We start from the raw sequence: 13,527 nt of genomic DNA on the forward strand, positions 1-13,527 counted from the left end.
GTCGCTACTGGTGGGTATAAATCACTTGTTCAGAGCCTGAACAGCCTTGGGTGAACCTTGCATAATGTTTCAGAACTTGTGATTCATTCTGGATGGCCCTGCCTGAGAGGACCTCAGCTGGTGTGTGGGCCTCTGTGTAATCATGGGTGTGGACACTTTTAGGAATACTCCCAGGTGCCAGGCACTGTGCTAAGCACTGGTTATACCCTAACTCATTCAATGCTCCCTAATGGGGTGGGCACTTTCACTTTTACCATTTTGCAAAGCAGGACTGAGGCTCAGGGAGGTGACATATCTCGCCCACAGCTCCCAGCTAGTGAGGGGTGAGCAGTGAGCAGGAATTTGACCCCAACCTCGCTGGCCCCAGAGTCCATCCCTGTACCCCTCTACTCCTCTGCATGTGCGTCTGTCCTGCTTCAGTATCTCCAGTGGCACCAGGTGGGGAGCCCAGATGAGTGGTCAGGATGTGATGAGACCCAGAAGGCTCAGGTCTTGAGCCCAGATGGCTGAGCACATGTGACTCCAACGCTAGGACTCCTGGGCCTTCAAACACTGGGTGCAACACCAAATCACAGGTTTCTTGATGCTGTCTGTATTTAAAAACCTGAAATGTCTCATTCCATCAAGGCTTCTATCTTTGGGCTCATGGACTCTAGTTTTAAAAAGCATCTCATCTCTTTTATCACTGAGACCCCTATTATCTGACCCTAGGATGACTGTGCAGATCTCGAAACAGCTTTTCTGCCTTCTCTCCTTTCTCTTCCTCTCAACCAGGAGGACAGACAAGTGTGAACTCAGCCACCGGCAGCATAAATTTAAAATCCAGACACCCAAGCAGAAGACATAGGATGACCTCTCTGACCTTCTGCGATGGTTAAAACCTCTTAACCCCTCTTCTCCCAAAATCATTAACATTCACTAGGTTAGTACTATCTTCAAAACACTGTGTTAGGCATGGTGGAACAGACCCTAGTAGGGAAAGCCAGACCTGTGTGAATACAAAGATAACTGACTCATTAGCTACCAGATGGTGAAGCTAGTGTCTCATAGGTCTCTGTATTTGGCAGGGTGCCTGGTGCTTGTTAAGTGTGGAATGAATGAGTGGTGTCACCAAATAGTTTCCTGAAACCGACCATTCCAACAAAGCCTTCTAGAACTCCATCACTGTACTGTTCTGCACACTGGGGACTCCACGGAGCACACAGCAGACAAGTTTTTGCCCATGTGGAGCTTCTAGTGGAAGGGAGATGGGGTGTTGGACCATAACCTTGAGAACAGAAACCAAAGATGATTCCAGTCTGTGATATGTAAAAAGAGAGGATGCCAGGGAACAGAAAGTGAGTCGTGGAGGGCTACTCTGGAGAGAATGGCAGAGAAGGCCTCTGATGAGGAGATGCTACACTGAACTCTGAAGGATGAAAAGGGCCTGAAGGTGAAGATGTGGGGAAAGGCAGGGGAATGGCAAGTGCACAGGCCCTGAGGGAGAAATGCTCTTGGCTTGTTAGAGCAATCAATAGGAGTCCAGGGACTGCAGCACAGGGTTTGGGGGAGAATGGAGGATGAGCTCAGGGGTCAGATCACATAGGGCCTTGTAGGCTGTGAGCAGGAATGTGTGATTTTACCCTGAGTGGGACAGGAGCCCCTGGAAGGCTTTGATCAAGGGCGTGGCATTATCTGACTTTTAAATTTTTTAAACATCATTGGCTACAATGGGTTAACTATAGAGGGGCAAGAGTGAACATGGGGAGATGACTGAGTGGCTACTCCCTTAGTCTAGGCAAGAGATGATGTGGCTTGGCTGCAGCAGTGCCATAGGAGATGGTTAGAAATAACCAGATTTAGGATACGCTTTGGAGGCAGAACATCTGTGGACTGCTGATGGCTTGGATGAAGGAATGAGGTGATAGCAACCAGAGACAGAAAAAGAGAAGCGCCAGATGAATGGAAGGGGTGGGAAGTCCCACATATGCTTGAATGAGGAAGGAATACCATGGCCTAGAGTGGTCCAGGAAGGTGTTACTGAGAAGGGGCTGCCAGGGCTGGGTCTTGCAGCCCAGTAGTTTTCATACAAGTGAGAAAGAAGAGGCATGGCATGAGCAAGGGGCCCATGGCAGGAGAGAATGTCCCATTTGGAGACCAGGGTGTTACCAGCCCAACTAGGTTCATGGGAAGTCAGGCAGCTGATGGCAGCTGGAGAGAGACCGTGGAAGCTGTGCACAAACAGGGCTAGATTTTAACTTGGTTCTTCATGTAATAGGGCTCCATTCAAGATCTGAGTGCCTCTGAAAGCCTTCTCCTGCATGCTCCTCTTGCTATAAGGCTGGCCTCGGTTAATCACAGAGGCCCACTATGCCAGAGGCTCTCTGTGGGAAGATGCATTGTGGGTAAACGCCAACTTCTTGCTCAAGGGTGGTGATGCCACATGGCTGGCACAGGGGTAGGCTTAAGGGGAGCGGGGGCCCAGTCCATAGTGTGCAGCACTGGAATTTGTGGCCCTGCTATTGCACCATGGAAGCACTACTACACCTGGGGCATGGGCTTCTGAAGCACTGTATGGTGTGGATGCAGATGACGCCATTGCTCACCAGAATCAGAAATAGACACTGGGTAAATGGGATTTTCTCCTTTCTCTGCTTAAAAAACGTAAGTCCTCCTAATTGCCAAGGGGAGAGTCAGATGTCTGCAGAGGAAGTATCACCATCCTATTTGAGTGAAAAGGTGGAAGGATGCAGAGTTGAATCCACTTATTCACTTCCGGGCATGTCTTATGTACCAGGTACCAGATTGTTTACAGAATAAATAAGATATAACCATTGTCCAAAAGGCCTTTACAGTCTAGTAAAGGCCTGTAAACAGATCTGTAAACAGTATGACGAGTGCTGGGCAAGTGGTCTGCCCACTCAGGCCACAGCCAAAAGGAGAGTCAAGGACAACAGATGACAGCAATGTCCCACACAATGCAGCACCCTAGGAAGCCACATACCTGTCTGCTTTCCTGATTTTTGCTTCTCTCTCTGTCTTCGGGTGATGCTGTCTCTTAGCCGTTTAAGATTTTCCTGGAAAAAAATTTGGTTTATTTTTTAAGTGTACAACAGGATGGTACCCTCTGGACATGAGAGTTTCTTTTAGATTGTATGCTGTTTGCAGGGTATATCACATTGCAGTCACATTTACAACATGCAAATGAGGCTCAGCGCATTCACAGTCAGCCCCCAGAGAAATCCAAATACTCACAGAATCTGTGCCTGAAGAGAAGACATCTCTTCCACAAGAAAGTGTCTTTCCTCCCCTCTGGTTCTCAGCTCTGTTCTATATGACCCCTCTCATGTATGCCTCTTAGCCCAGCTCACAAATACTCCACAGGTATTCCTGTCTCTGAGACTGTGTTCTCACATCACTCCCCTGACCTTCATGGATGTTGGTTCTTCTCCATGAGTCTGGATCAAGGCCCACTTTCTCCCTGAAGCCTCCCCAGATATGCCAACCATCCAGCACTTGGGCTATGCTGCTCCATCATGTGTGCACACTCTTGTGCCTTGCCTCTCTGAGATACTGGGAGCTCTTCAAGGTCAAGAGACCACGTCGTGTACCTTTCCATAATCCTGCCATCTGGTCCATTGTAGTCATTCAATAAATGTTGAATAGACACGTAAGGGTCAAGACTGTTGCTATTTTAGTCAATTAACAATAACGCCGAAGTTAAGTGCCTGAGCATTCTAGGGAAAATGTCCAGACAATCTGGCTGGAGCAGAAGGTTCATGTTGGGGAGTCGCAGGAGGCCCAACTGGAAAGGGGGGTTGGTCTGCAGCTGCAGGCTGAAGAGACTGACCTGTGTCCAGGAGGCAGCAGGGAAACACTGAACACTGTGAGCTTGTCATGGATTTAAGGTTCTAGTGAACTAGAGAAGAAGGAACAGAGGCCAGCAGACCTTCCTGGAGACTATGGAGTATGCCAGATGCAGGCAACAGAAGCTGACATGGGGATATGGCTGGAGGAATGGAGAGACAGAAGCAGATGCAAGAGGACAAATGCCACAGAGCAGGACCAAGCAGGACACACCGCTGACTGGGTGTGCGGAAGCACGGGAGAAGGCCAAAGAGACTCTGAGGTCTGATCTCCCTCTCCTCTGTGATGAGCACAGAGAGGCTGTTGGGAAAGGAAAGCGGCCTTGAGGGATGGTTTGTTGTTAGACATGCTGTGAGCCTGGGGCACTCAGGGGGACAAAGCCAACTGGTGGCTGGAAACATGGAACTGGAGACACAGACTGCACAGAGAAGGAGCTGAAGGAAAGCTTCAATGTCCATTGTGAGAGGGTGACGTGAAGGAGACAGAGGAGTGGACAGAGAGGCAGAGGAAAAGGAAGATGAGGCCTCCACCCAGGAATGTCTCCACACCACCAGCCCCTGAAGGGGAGATGCTCAGGAAGTGGCTAGAGGCTCTCAGGGAACCAAACAATGTGAGCCCCCATGAGCTGGGATTCTGCCGTATTAAATATAAACCCGTCGTCTGCTATGCCCAAGAGTTCTGGGCCAGCTCATGGGAAGGGAAGAGGTCTCTTAGATAGAAACACAGAAAGACATGGCACATGTATACCTATGTAAAAAACCTGCACGTTGTGCACATGTACCCTAGAACTTAAAGTATAACAACAACAATAACAAAAAAACCATACTTGGAAAGGATTTACCTTTCTGCAACAATGGACTGGTACATACAGGACGATGGTAATGATAAGACACGTAAATTATGTTCCCACTGGAAACCTGCCCTGTCCACCCCTTCTCATTTCCCTTAACCTTATCCTCAAACTACTTTAGCTGAGAAGCTTTCCAGCAGACTGAGTTAGTGGTGGCTTATACCTATTTATATTTGTATTAATTGCTTACAGATTATACCTCATATTAGCAATTACCTTACACTACAAGAAAATGTAAAAAAAAAAAAAGAAAGAAAAAAGAAAGAGAGCTAACATTTATTATGTATTTACTACATACCAGTTATGCTGCTTACAGTAGCTTATATCACCTAGTCCTCCCCTTTCATATGAGGCACAGCAAGGTCAAGGTCATCAAATAGCAGAATAAAGATGTAAATTCAGGCTGCCAGCTCTAGAGCCCTGGCTGTTCTTAACTACTGTGCCACGTGGTTGCACAACTTGGCAAGGAGCAAAAAAACATTGTTTAGCCAGGGCCAGCCTTTTCTCAGCTGGACTGCAGCCTCCCAGGGGCTCCCGAGTGAAAAGCACCCGTGATTCCTGCATTCAGCTCTCCAGAGTGCCCTCCCACCCTTCAGGCCCCAAAAGGGAGGGAGGCAGCTGGCAGAGCAGGTGCCCCTGTCTTAAGGAGCACTAAAAAGGCAGAAGGCATAGTGAAGGGAGCACAGGCTCTGGGGTGAGAAAGGGGAGGTTTGAACCTTGACTGCCTCTTCGCCTCTCTGAGCCTCAGTTTTCTGTAGAACAGGAGGAGTAATACTTATTTCATATGCGTGTATGAGGAGTGAAAGAGATCAGGTCTATTTAACGCTGAGCACAATGCCTAACATAGCACTGTCAGAGGTCAGCAAATGCGGCCTGATGACATGCTTCCCCACTCTTCACCACTAATCCTGTCCCAGAAGACAGGCTCCTATCTCAGCCCTGGACAGGTGCTGCTTACTCCCCGCCTCGACAGCTGGTATGTCAGATAGCGTAAAAACAGAGATTAGAATACACACCACCAGGGTCTATAGCCATAACACCCTGAACGTGCCCAATCCCATCTGATCTCTGAGGGTAAGCAGGGTCGGGCCTGGCTAGTACTTTGAAGGAAGCGGCCTGGGGAGGTGGAGAGAGAAAGCAATAGCTCCAGTCCTGACTCAGCCCCTCACTAGGAAAGATGCCTTGGACGTGTCCCTTAACCTCCTGAGTCCTATTTCCTCCTTTTTAATACAAAGGCATTGGTGGACTAAGAATGAGCTTCCTAAGGTTAAGTTTGAGTTCTTTTTTTGTTTTTAATTATACATCACGTACACTTATGATACAGGTATGGAGTTATATATTCTCATAAAAGCTTCAAACTATACAGGTAGAGCAAGAGTCTCCTCTGACACCCCAGTCCTCCAATCCCAGTCTTCTCCTGAGAGGTGGCCCCTGGAATGGGCCCGAAGTGGCCGTTTCCAGATCTTTGTCCTTGCATTTATATATATGTCCATAGAAATACAGAGTTTGTGTGTGGACGTGTCTGAGTTGTTTTAATTTGGGTGGTTTTGTATCTGCAACTTGTTTTGTTCATTTAATCATATTTCTTGGGAGTTTTCCAAGTTCTCTTTGAGTGCTAAAGTGTGATAGTTATGAGGGTATTTGGCAGTAGGAATAGAGAGAGAGAGAGACTCTGAAAAGAAAAAAGCTGGAAAGCAGAAGCAGGGAGCCAAATGCAGAGAGACACAGCAGCAGAGTTAGTGTTTGTAGTTGAGTCTTTGTTCCTGATCTCAAGCCTCATGGTACCTGGAAAAGCTACCCAGCTCTCAGCCAGGGAGCCATGTGGTTACAGACCGAGGTGACACTCATACACACTCGCTGGTTCACAATGAAACTCAAACATTCGCAGGCACAGCCACAGGTGTCCAGGTAATAGACATGAAACAAATTCCATACGAAGCTAGTTACCTGCTGGAAACGAAAGGACTCCGATCGTTTCTTCTGGTTGAGCTGCCACTCTTTGAAGTGGAGCACAGCCTCATCCACGTTGACAATGCCCAGCTTCACCTGCTCCTGGAGGGTGATAAGCTGCCGCTGGCCTGGCGTTTTCATTCCCGCAAAAGGGTCATATATACTCGACTGGGGCCTGTCCCTCCATGGTCTGACGGGTGGCCCTGGAAAGGATGGCAAAACTCAGCTTGACAGCTCCCCCACTGGGGACCGCTCACCAGAAGTGTATGGTTAATGAGGCTGGTCACAGGCTCAAGAGGACTCTTCTCAAAAGAACAATTACATGTGGCCAAGAAGGGGGAGATACAACATAAAATCGGGGGAGAAGAATGCAGCTAATAATTCCAAGGCCTATCACACTGAAGTAGACAAGGCTGCAACATTTAAGGGAGGTGTGAAATCTGCTGACTCTCCCAAGTCTTAACTATTATTATTATTTTTAACAGGCTTCATTCATTTCATTTTTCTGGTAAGAAAACCCTATGTTGTAGCCACAGCTGGAACCTGAGTTTTCTGCTTAGAGACTCTGGTGTGGGTCTTGAGAGATGGTCAGTGAATTCCTGGTAGGGAAACTTGGTGAATACAGTCTCTTTCCAGAGGTCAGGGATCCAGTTGCTATCAGTCTTAGAGATGGCATCAAAGGTGGCCCAGGGTGGCAGTGCGGTCCCTGGCCAAGGTGTAGCAGCCATCAGCAGCAGCTTCTTGGGCACAGAGGCCAAGATGATGCTAGTGCCCCTGGGGGCAGGGATGAGGCACACACACCAGCATAGAGCCAGTGGCCTGTCATGTTGCAAAGGCTGGTGTGGGGCTTGCTGATCTTTTTCCCCCTGTAGCCTCTCTGTGCGGGTCCAATGGAGAGCTTGGCTGGGATGATGTCCCGTTGGATGGTAGTGGCTACCCCCTTGGAGTGCTTAATACCAAGACAACATGGCCATTGTAGTCCTCAAAGGCAACAAACACCTTGAACCTGGTGAAATGGCCAGCATGGGTCAACTTCTGTGCCAGCATAATCTTCAGAACCCCATTCTTGAGAGATGACCCCAGGAAAAGGTCAATGATCTCAGACACCTTGATGGGCAGAGAGAAGACAGCTCTCCCAGGACTTGATCTTCATGTCTTTGGCCAGATGGTTTAACTTAGTGATAGGCGTCGACTCCTTGTTCTCAGACTTACCTCCATGAGCTCCAGAGCCTTGGCCCCAGCCACAGCCACAACCTTGGCCTGATGTCACTGCCAAAGCCTCCAGGGAGGCCATCGCAGCCTGCCATTCCAGGACCCCCAGGCCCTCCCACTGCATCAGCATCATCCACCATTTGGTGTTTTCTTGAAGAAGCAGCCAAGCCTTAATTATTGAGACGCCTTTAGACAAGTATTTCTCAACCTTGGCACTATTGACATTTTGGGCCAGGTAATTCCTTACTGTGTGGGTGTGTCCTGTGTATTGTAGGATGTTCAGCAGCATCCCTGGCTTCTACCCATTAAATGCTAGCAGCACCCCCTTCTTTAGTTGTGACAACCAAAAATTTCCCTTATATTGCCAAATGTTCTTTAGGGAGGGGGTACAAAATCACTTCCAATTGAGAATCACTGCTTTAGACTTAAATCCATACCCAGAAGAGAATACACTGGAAGAGTTTAGCCAGGATGCTTCTCTTAGCCCCACTCTCATCCCTCACTGTCTCTAAGCAGCATGAGGCACAGTGATTGTGGACCCATGGGCATGAAATGCCCCAGGAGACTGGAACATCAGTGGAATCCTGACACAGGCCCAACAGCATCAGGTATAAAGTAGGTGCTGGCTTCCAGCTGGCTACCCTTGGGTTGTTCCTGTGCCAACCTCTCTTCTATATTACAAATTCACAGTTCTCTGCTTTGGAGCTTCTGGAGAAATATGAAGCCAACCCTCATCTCTCTATAGGCTGTGACTTCAGTTCTGTGGGGAATGAGCTACTCGCAGCGACCATGGGGCCACTGAGGCAACTTGACGTTTCACTCAATTCATATAAGGCTACTTGAATCTAAATTTCTCCAGCAGGACTCCATTTGGGCATTGTGACTCAGGGACATAACATGAAGAAAAAAGAGAAATGGCTTCACCGGTGAGTACTGAAAAAGCCTCAGAGACGTTTATCTATCATTCTGCCCAACCATTCACTTATCTGTCTGCACACACCCACACATCCTTCTCCCAGGTCTGCCCTTGTCAAGGCTCCCTTTAATGGTGTTGGGAGACACGGTGGAGGAAAAAACAAAATGCACAAGCCAACCAGTTCCAGTTTCCTACTACCAGAGCCCTTGGGGGATGCCTTCAAATGCTTAGATGGTGTCATGGCTACTTTTCAAAAGAATCCTCAGTGGGATAATACTGAGTGTTTCTGTTTAGCACAAGGAAATTAATCAAGAAAAAAGAGCACTTAGCTCCTCAAACTTCCTTTAAAACTGTTTAGAAAAATAAGACTTCCAAGTTGTTCCCCAATGGCAAGCAAAATACCTTTTAAATAAAAGTTGAATCAAAGTATAGTTTAGCTAGTATAGATAAGGTAAGTAAATAGCCCAGAAAGGCTGTTATCATTAGGTAAAGACTGAGTGCTGGGCCACCTACTTTCATCCTGTTGGCATCAACCTCCATTTTTAGATTGTACTTTTATGTGCTTTATGGACAGTTTCCACTAATTAAGGTCCTTTGTACGACCAATTTGCACAGCACCGTAGGGGACCCTGATCTCTTTCCCTCCCCCTTTACCATCAGTACAAGACTCTCAGACAGTGCCACGCTAAAGTATCCTTGGATCTCTCTAATTAATTAAATAATTTATTTGATTTTTATCTAATTAATTAATTTATTTAATTTTAGAGACAGGGTCTCACTACGTTGCCCAGGTTGGTCTCAAACTCCTGGCCTCGAGTGATTCACCCCCCTCAGCCTCCCAAAGTGCTGGGACTACAGGTGTGAGCCATGATGCCTGGCCTAGATCCCTCTATTTTTCAATGTCAAGGAGCTATTGTTACACTTGGAAATCACTGACCTATGAACACTTCAACCACACAAAAGTTCAGTTCATATAACACATGGCTTACCTTTCCTGATGCTCTCTGAGGAAACGTAGAAATTCCCAGGCCGCTCTTGACTTTTTTCTGCAAAAACTATGAGATAAAGAATATTCTGATTACTGAAAAATTATCAAAATCCAGTACAAAATAATAATAATAATGAATCCATACCTAGGACCACCGTATGTGGTTCTGTAAATCAAAATTGTAGAAAGAGGCAATTAATGAGAAGGACTAGGAATTGTCAGGTAATGGCAGACTAAACAGACACAATCTCAAACTAGAAAAACAAAGCTAGCCAGAGGACATGATCAGCATTTACAAGCTCATTGAAGAAAATGGTAATGGGAAAGGACTTGTGCCTGGACCCCTGAGAACCTGAAGCTAGCCATGGAAAATGTGAGCCTTAAAATTAGAGAATAAAAGGAAGTACCACTTAAAATGCCAGCTAGTGCCATAAGACAGAACTCTAAGCAGTAGAATAGCAAAATGTGTGCACAGCTCCAAAGAGATTAAGGTGAAGTCACTTACGAGGGACAGATTCATAAAGGTTAGGAGAGAAAACTGGGACGTGACAAAATCTCACTTAGTGGTAAGATGACATGGTGATTATGGCTCCCTGGGCTCTGAAAGAGGCTCTCTGAATCCAAATACTAGTTCTGTGGCTTGTGAACCATATGATCTTGGACAAGTGGCTTGACCTCTTCCTGTCCCTATTTCTTATCTGTAGAATGAGGATGATAATAGTTCTTTCACTGGATTGTGATGAAGATTAAATGAGTTAATACATGGAAAGTGCTTAGAACAGTGTGTGGCCCATGTAAACACTCAGTGTTAGCTTTTATTATAATTATTCATATCTAAACTTTGAGACTGTTGCCAATAGTCAGCAATACCTTGGCATGCTAGTTAACCCAAGGGATGGCTCTACAATGCCTTACAGTTTATAAAGTACTTCCTTCTGTATTATTTCATCTGACCTTCGCAATAAGGCTATGGCAGAGTATTAGTATGTGTTATTAGGACATGTATTAATCTATACGTGTATTATTACAATATCCATTTTATAGATGAGGAAACTAAAGCTAAAAAGGGTGAAATGGTCCAGACATGGTGGCTCATGCCCATAATCCCAGCATTTTGGGAGGCCGAGGCAGGAGGATTGCTTGAGCACAGGAGTTCAAGACCAGCCTGGGCAACACAGCAAGACCCTGTCTCAAAAAAAAAAAAAAGAAAGGTGAAATGACTTACCCAATATCCTATGCTGAACAGCTGGAAAATGCAAGAGCTGAGAGATGAACCCAGGTGTTCTGGCCTCCAAGCCATTGCCCCTTTTGTCATCTCCTGCCTCTCTCCTTTCCTTTGCTTCTCCACAGTTTCCTAGCAAGTCCATCAGGGCTCTTGAGGAATCACCTGTGCCCCTGTCCAAACACCTCCCTACAATGAGCCATGCCATCAGTACGGTTCCCTACTCCCTCTGCTATTTAGGAATCACCAGCATATATTTGCATGCTTCTTAGATTGAGTTCCCTCAGAAGCAGAACCCGAGACAAGGATTCAAGTGCAAGTTGTCTATTTGAGAGGTGATGGAGGTGAGACGGGGAAGTGGATGGTGCAATGAATGGTGGGCTATCAAGCAAGTTACACTGCGGGCAACCTAGGAATGACTAGAACGCAATGTAGAATGCGCAACTAAGAATTCTCCCACCGGAGGATGCAAGTAAGCTGGGGCACTCATCCATACCTCCTGTCAGGCACTGGTTGAGGGCAGCAACTCCGTGTGTTAATTCCCCAGTGCTTTCAACCTGTCCTATAAGAGGGCAGAGAAGGTGCCAGGTGCCAGAGGAAGCCCTCAGGCTGCAAGACACAGATGCTGACAGGTAGGGTCCAGCCAATGAGCACAGAAATGCAAAGGGCTAGAGGGACATGGGCAAGAAAACAACAGTGTCTGCTGCTCATGCCAAGGAGATAATACCCAAGGAGACTGCAGGCCACAAGCACTGACAGCACCTGGCAGTACATAATATCTCACAACTGTATTCCTACCCAGTTCAGGGTTGCGTTGCTGGATTTCACAAAACAAAAATGTGTGTACTATTTGGGACATACACTAAAAACTCATTTGCCATTTATTTGAAATTCAAAGTCAACTGGGCATCCTGCATTTTATCTGGCAACCCCAACCCAACTACCTAGGGCTCTGGGTGAATGCTACCTTCCCCAATTTATAATTCCCTTTTGCCACACCTCCAACAACATGATGATACCATTGAAAAATAGAATATAGTTCAGGAGCACAGATCTGGCAATTCTTATTTGTTCTTTTTTCAGACAGAGTCTTGCTCTGTCGCCCAGGCTGGAATGCAGTGGCTCAATCTTGGCTCACTGTAACCTACACCTCCCAGGCTCAAGCAATCCTTCCACCTCAGCCTCCTGAGTAGCTGGGACTCAGTGCGGGCCACCACACCTGGATAATTTTTTGTATTTTTTGTAGAGACGGAGTTTTGCCATGCTGCTCAGGCCAGTCTCAAACTCCTGGGATCAAGCAATCTGCCTGCCTCAGCCTCCCAAAGTACTGGGATTACAGGCATGAGCCACCCCTCCTCCTATTTCTAATACTCTTATAGTACTTGTAACCATATTATTGCAACCAAGTCCAAAAAATAGTGAAACTAACAATGCTATCAGTATCTAACTAATGTCCCAGGGATGATTAAGAAGTCAAAACCTTAATTTTTAATAACACGGGTAGATGGACAGCCTAGCATAGTGGCTAAAAGCCAGGGCTGTGAAATCAGACTCCCTGAGTTCACATTTTGGCTTTGCTATGCAATGGTTGAATGACCTCTGTAAAACCTCTATTTCCTCAGCTGTAAAATGAGATAATAATGGTTCTTACCTAATAGGTTATTGTAAAGATTAAATGGCGTGTTCCAGATAGAGCATTCTTGATAGATTTCAATAAATGTTAGCAATTCAAATTTCATAATAATATCAAGAAGGGTTTCAGGAGATAAAAATATATCAGGGGTCTTGTTTACCTGCCTTTGCAACTGTGCGTAAATACTTCCAGGAAGGCCAGCACTGACTCTGGTCATTACTCCTATTCTAGCTCCAGAATCTGTCCCAAGATATGACCCTGTCTCGTAGGGCTGGTTGAAGACCATTTAGAAGGGGATAGTCTCTGAGCGATGGTTCAAAAAGCCAGGTCACCCAGGAAATCCCTGCTGAGAAGCTCCAAAGACCCAATTGGACATCATTCCCTGCCATACTTGCCTTTAAAAATGTATGGTTCGTTGTCAGGCAGCTGGTGAGCACCAGGAGCAGTGGTCTCTGGTCTGGGCACTGGGACAGGGGGCCTGCTGGCCAGGTCCACAGAAAAGGCCTCATCGTCATCCACCGTGTGATAAACATCTTCTTCCTGACCAAGATGGCACTGATCTCTCTCCAGATTGGTCATTCCCATGCTGTTGCCTAGAAACGCAGAGAAAGGTGACTGAAAGCAGTGGCCAAACAAACTGGGTGATCACCAGTCATAAAGCAGAGTGAGGGACCTTACTTTGTTTCCTCAGTGCTGCCCCCTGGCAAAGGACTTTCCCCAATATCACTTCCTGTATCATCTGCTCAGAACACCACACAAAGCAACTGAGAAAACACTCATGTCACCTCCATTGACACCCAGCGATGCAGTGAAAGGACATGAGCACCAGGCTTTATCATCTCTGTTTTACTGCTGGGATTCAGTTATTCATCCCATTAGAACTAGGGAAAGTCCTAGATGGGACTAACTG

At 46.6% G+C, this 13,527-nt stretch overlaps 1 protein-coding gene across 2 annotated transcripts in view; it reads right to left on the reverse strand.

Annotated features, from left to right (window-relative positions):
* The window catches only part of PIK3AP1 (phosphoinositide-3-kinase adaptor protein 1), a 126,749-nt gene that overhangs the window by 20,224 nt on the left and 92,998 nt on the right, over positions 1-13,527 (reverse strand). For both annotated transcript variants that reach the window (XM_507955.8, XM_016919002.4), the window contains 4 exons: positions 13,013-13,210; positions 9,764-9,829; positions 6,644-6,849; positions 2,984-3,056 (listed from right to left, as the gene is read on the reverse strand). In XM_507955.8, coding sequence (XP_507955.2) covers positions 2,984-3,056; positions 6,644-6,849; positions 9,764-9,829; positions 13,013-13,210 — 543 coding nt within the window. The remainder of the gene's footprint in view (positions 1-2,983; positions 3,057-6,643; positions 6,850-9,763; positions 9,830-13,012; positions 13,211-13,527) is intronic.

The sequence above is a fragment of the Pan troglodytes genome, chromosome 8, assembly GCF_028858775.2.
Source record: "Pan troglodytes isolate AG18354 chromosome 8, NHGRI_mPanTro3-v2.0_pri, whole genome shotgun sequence".
Taxonomy (NCBI): domain Eukaryota; kingdom Metazoa; phylum Chordata; class Mammalia; order Primates; family Hominidae; genus Pan; species Pan troglodytes.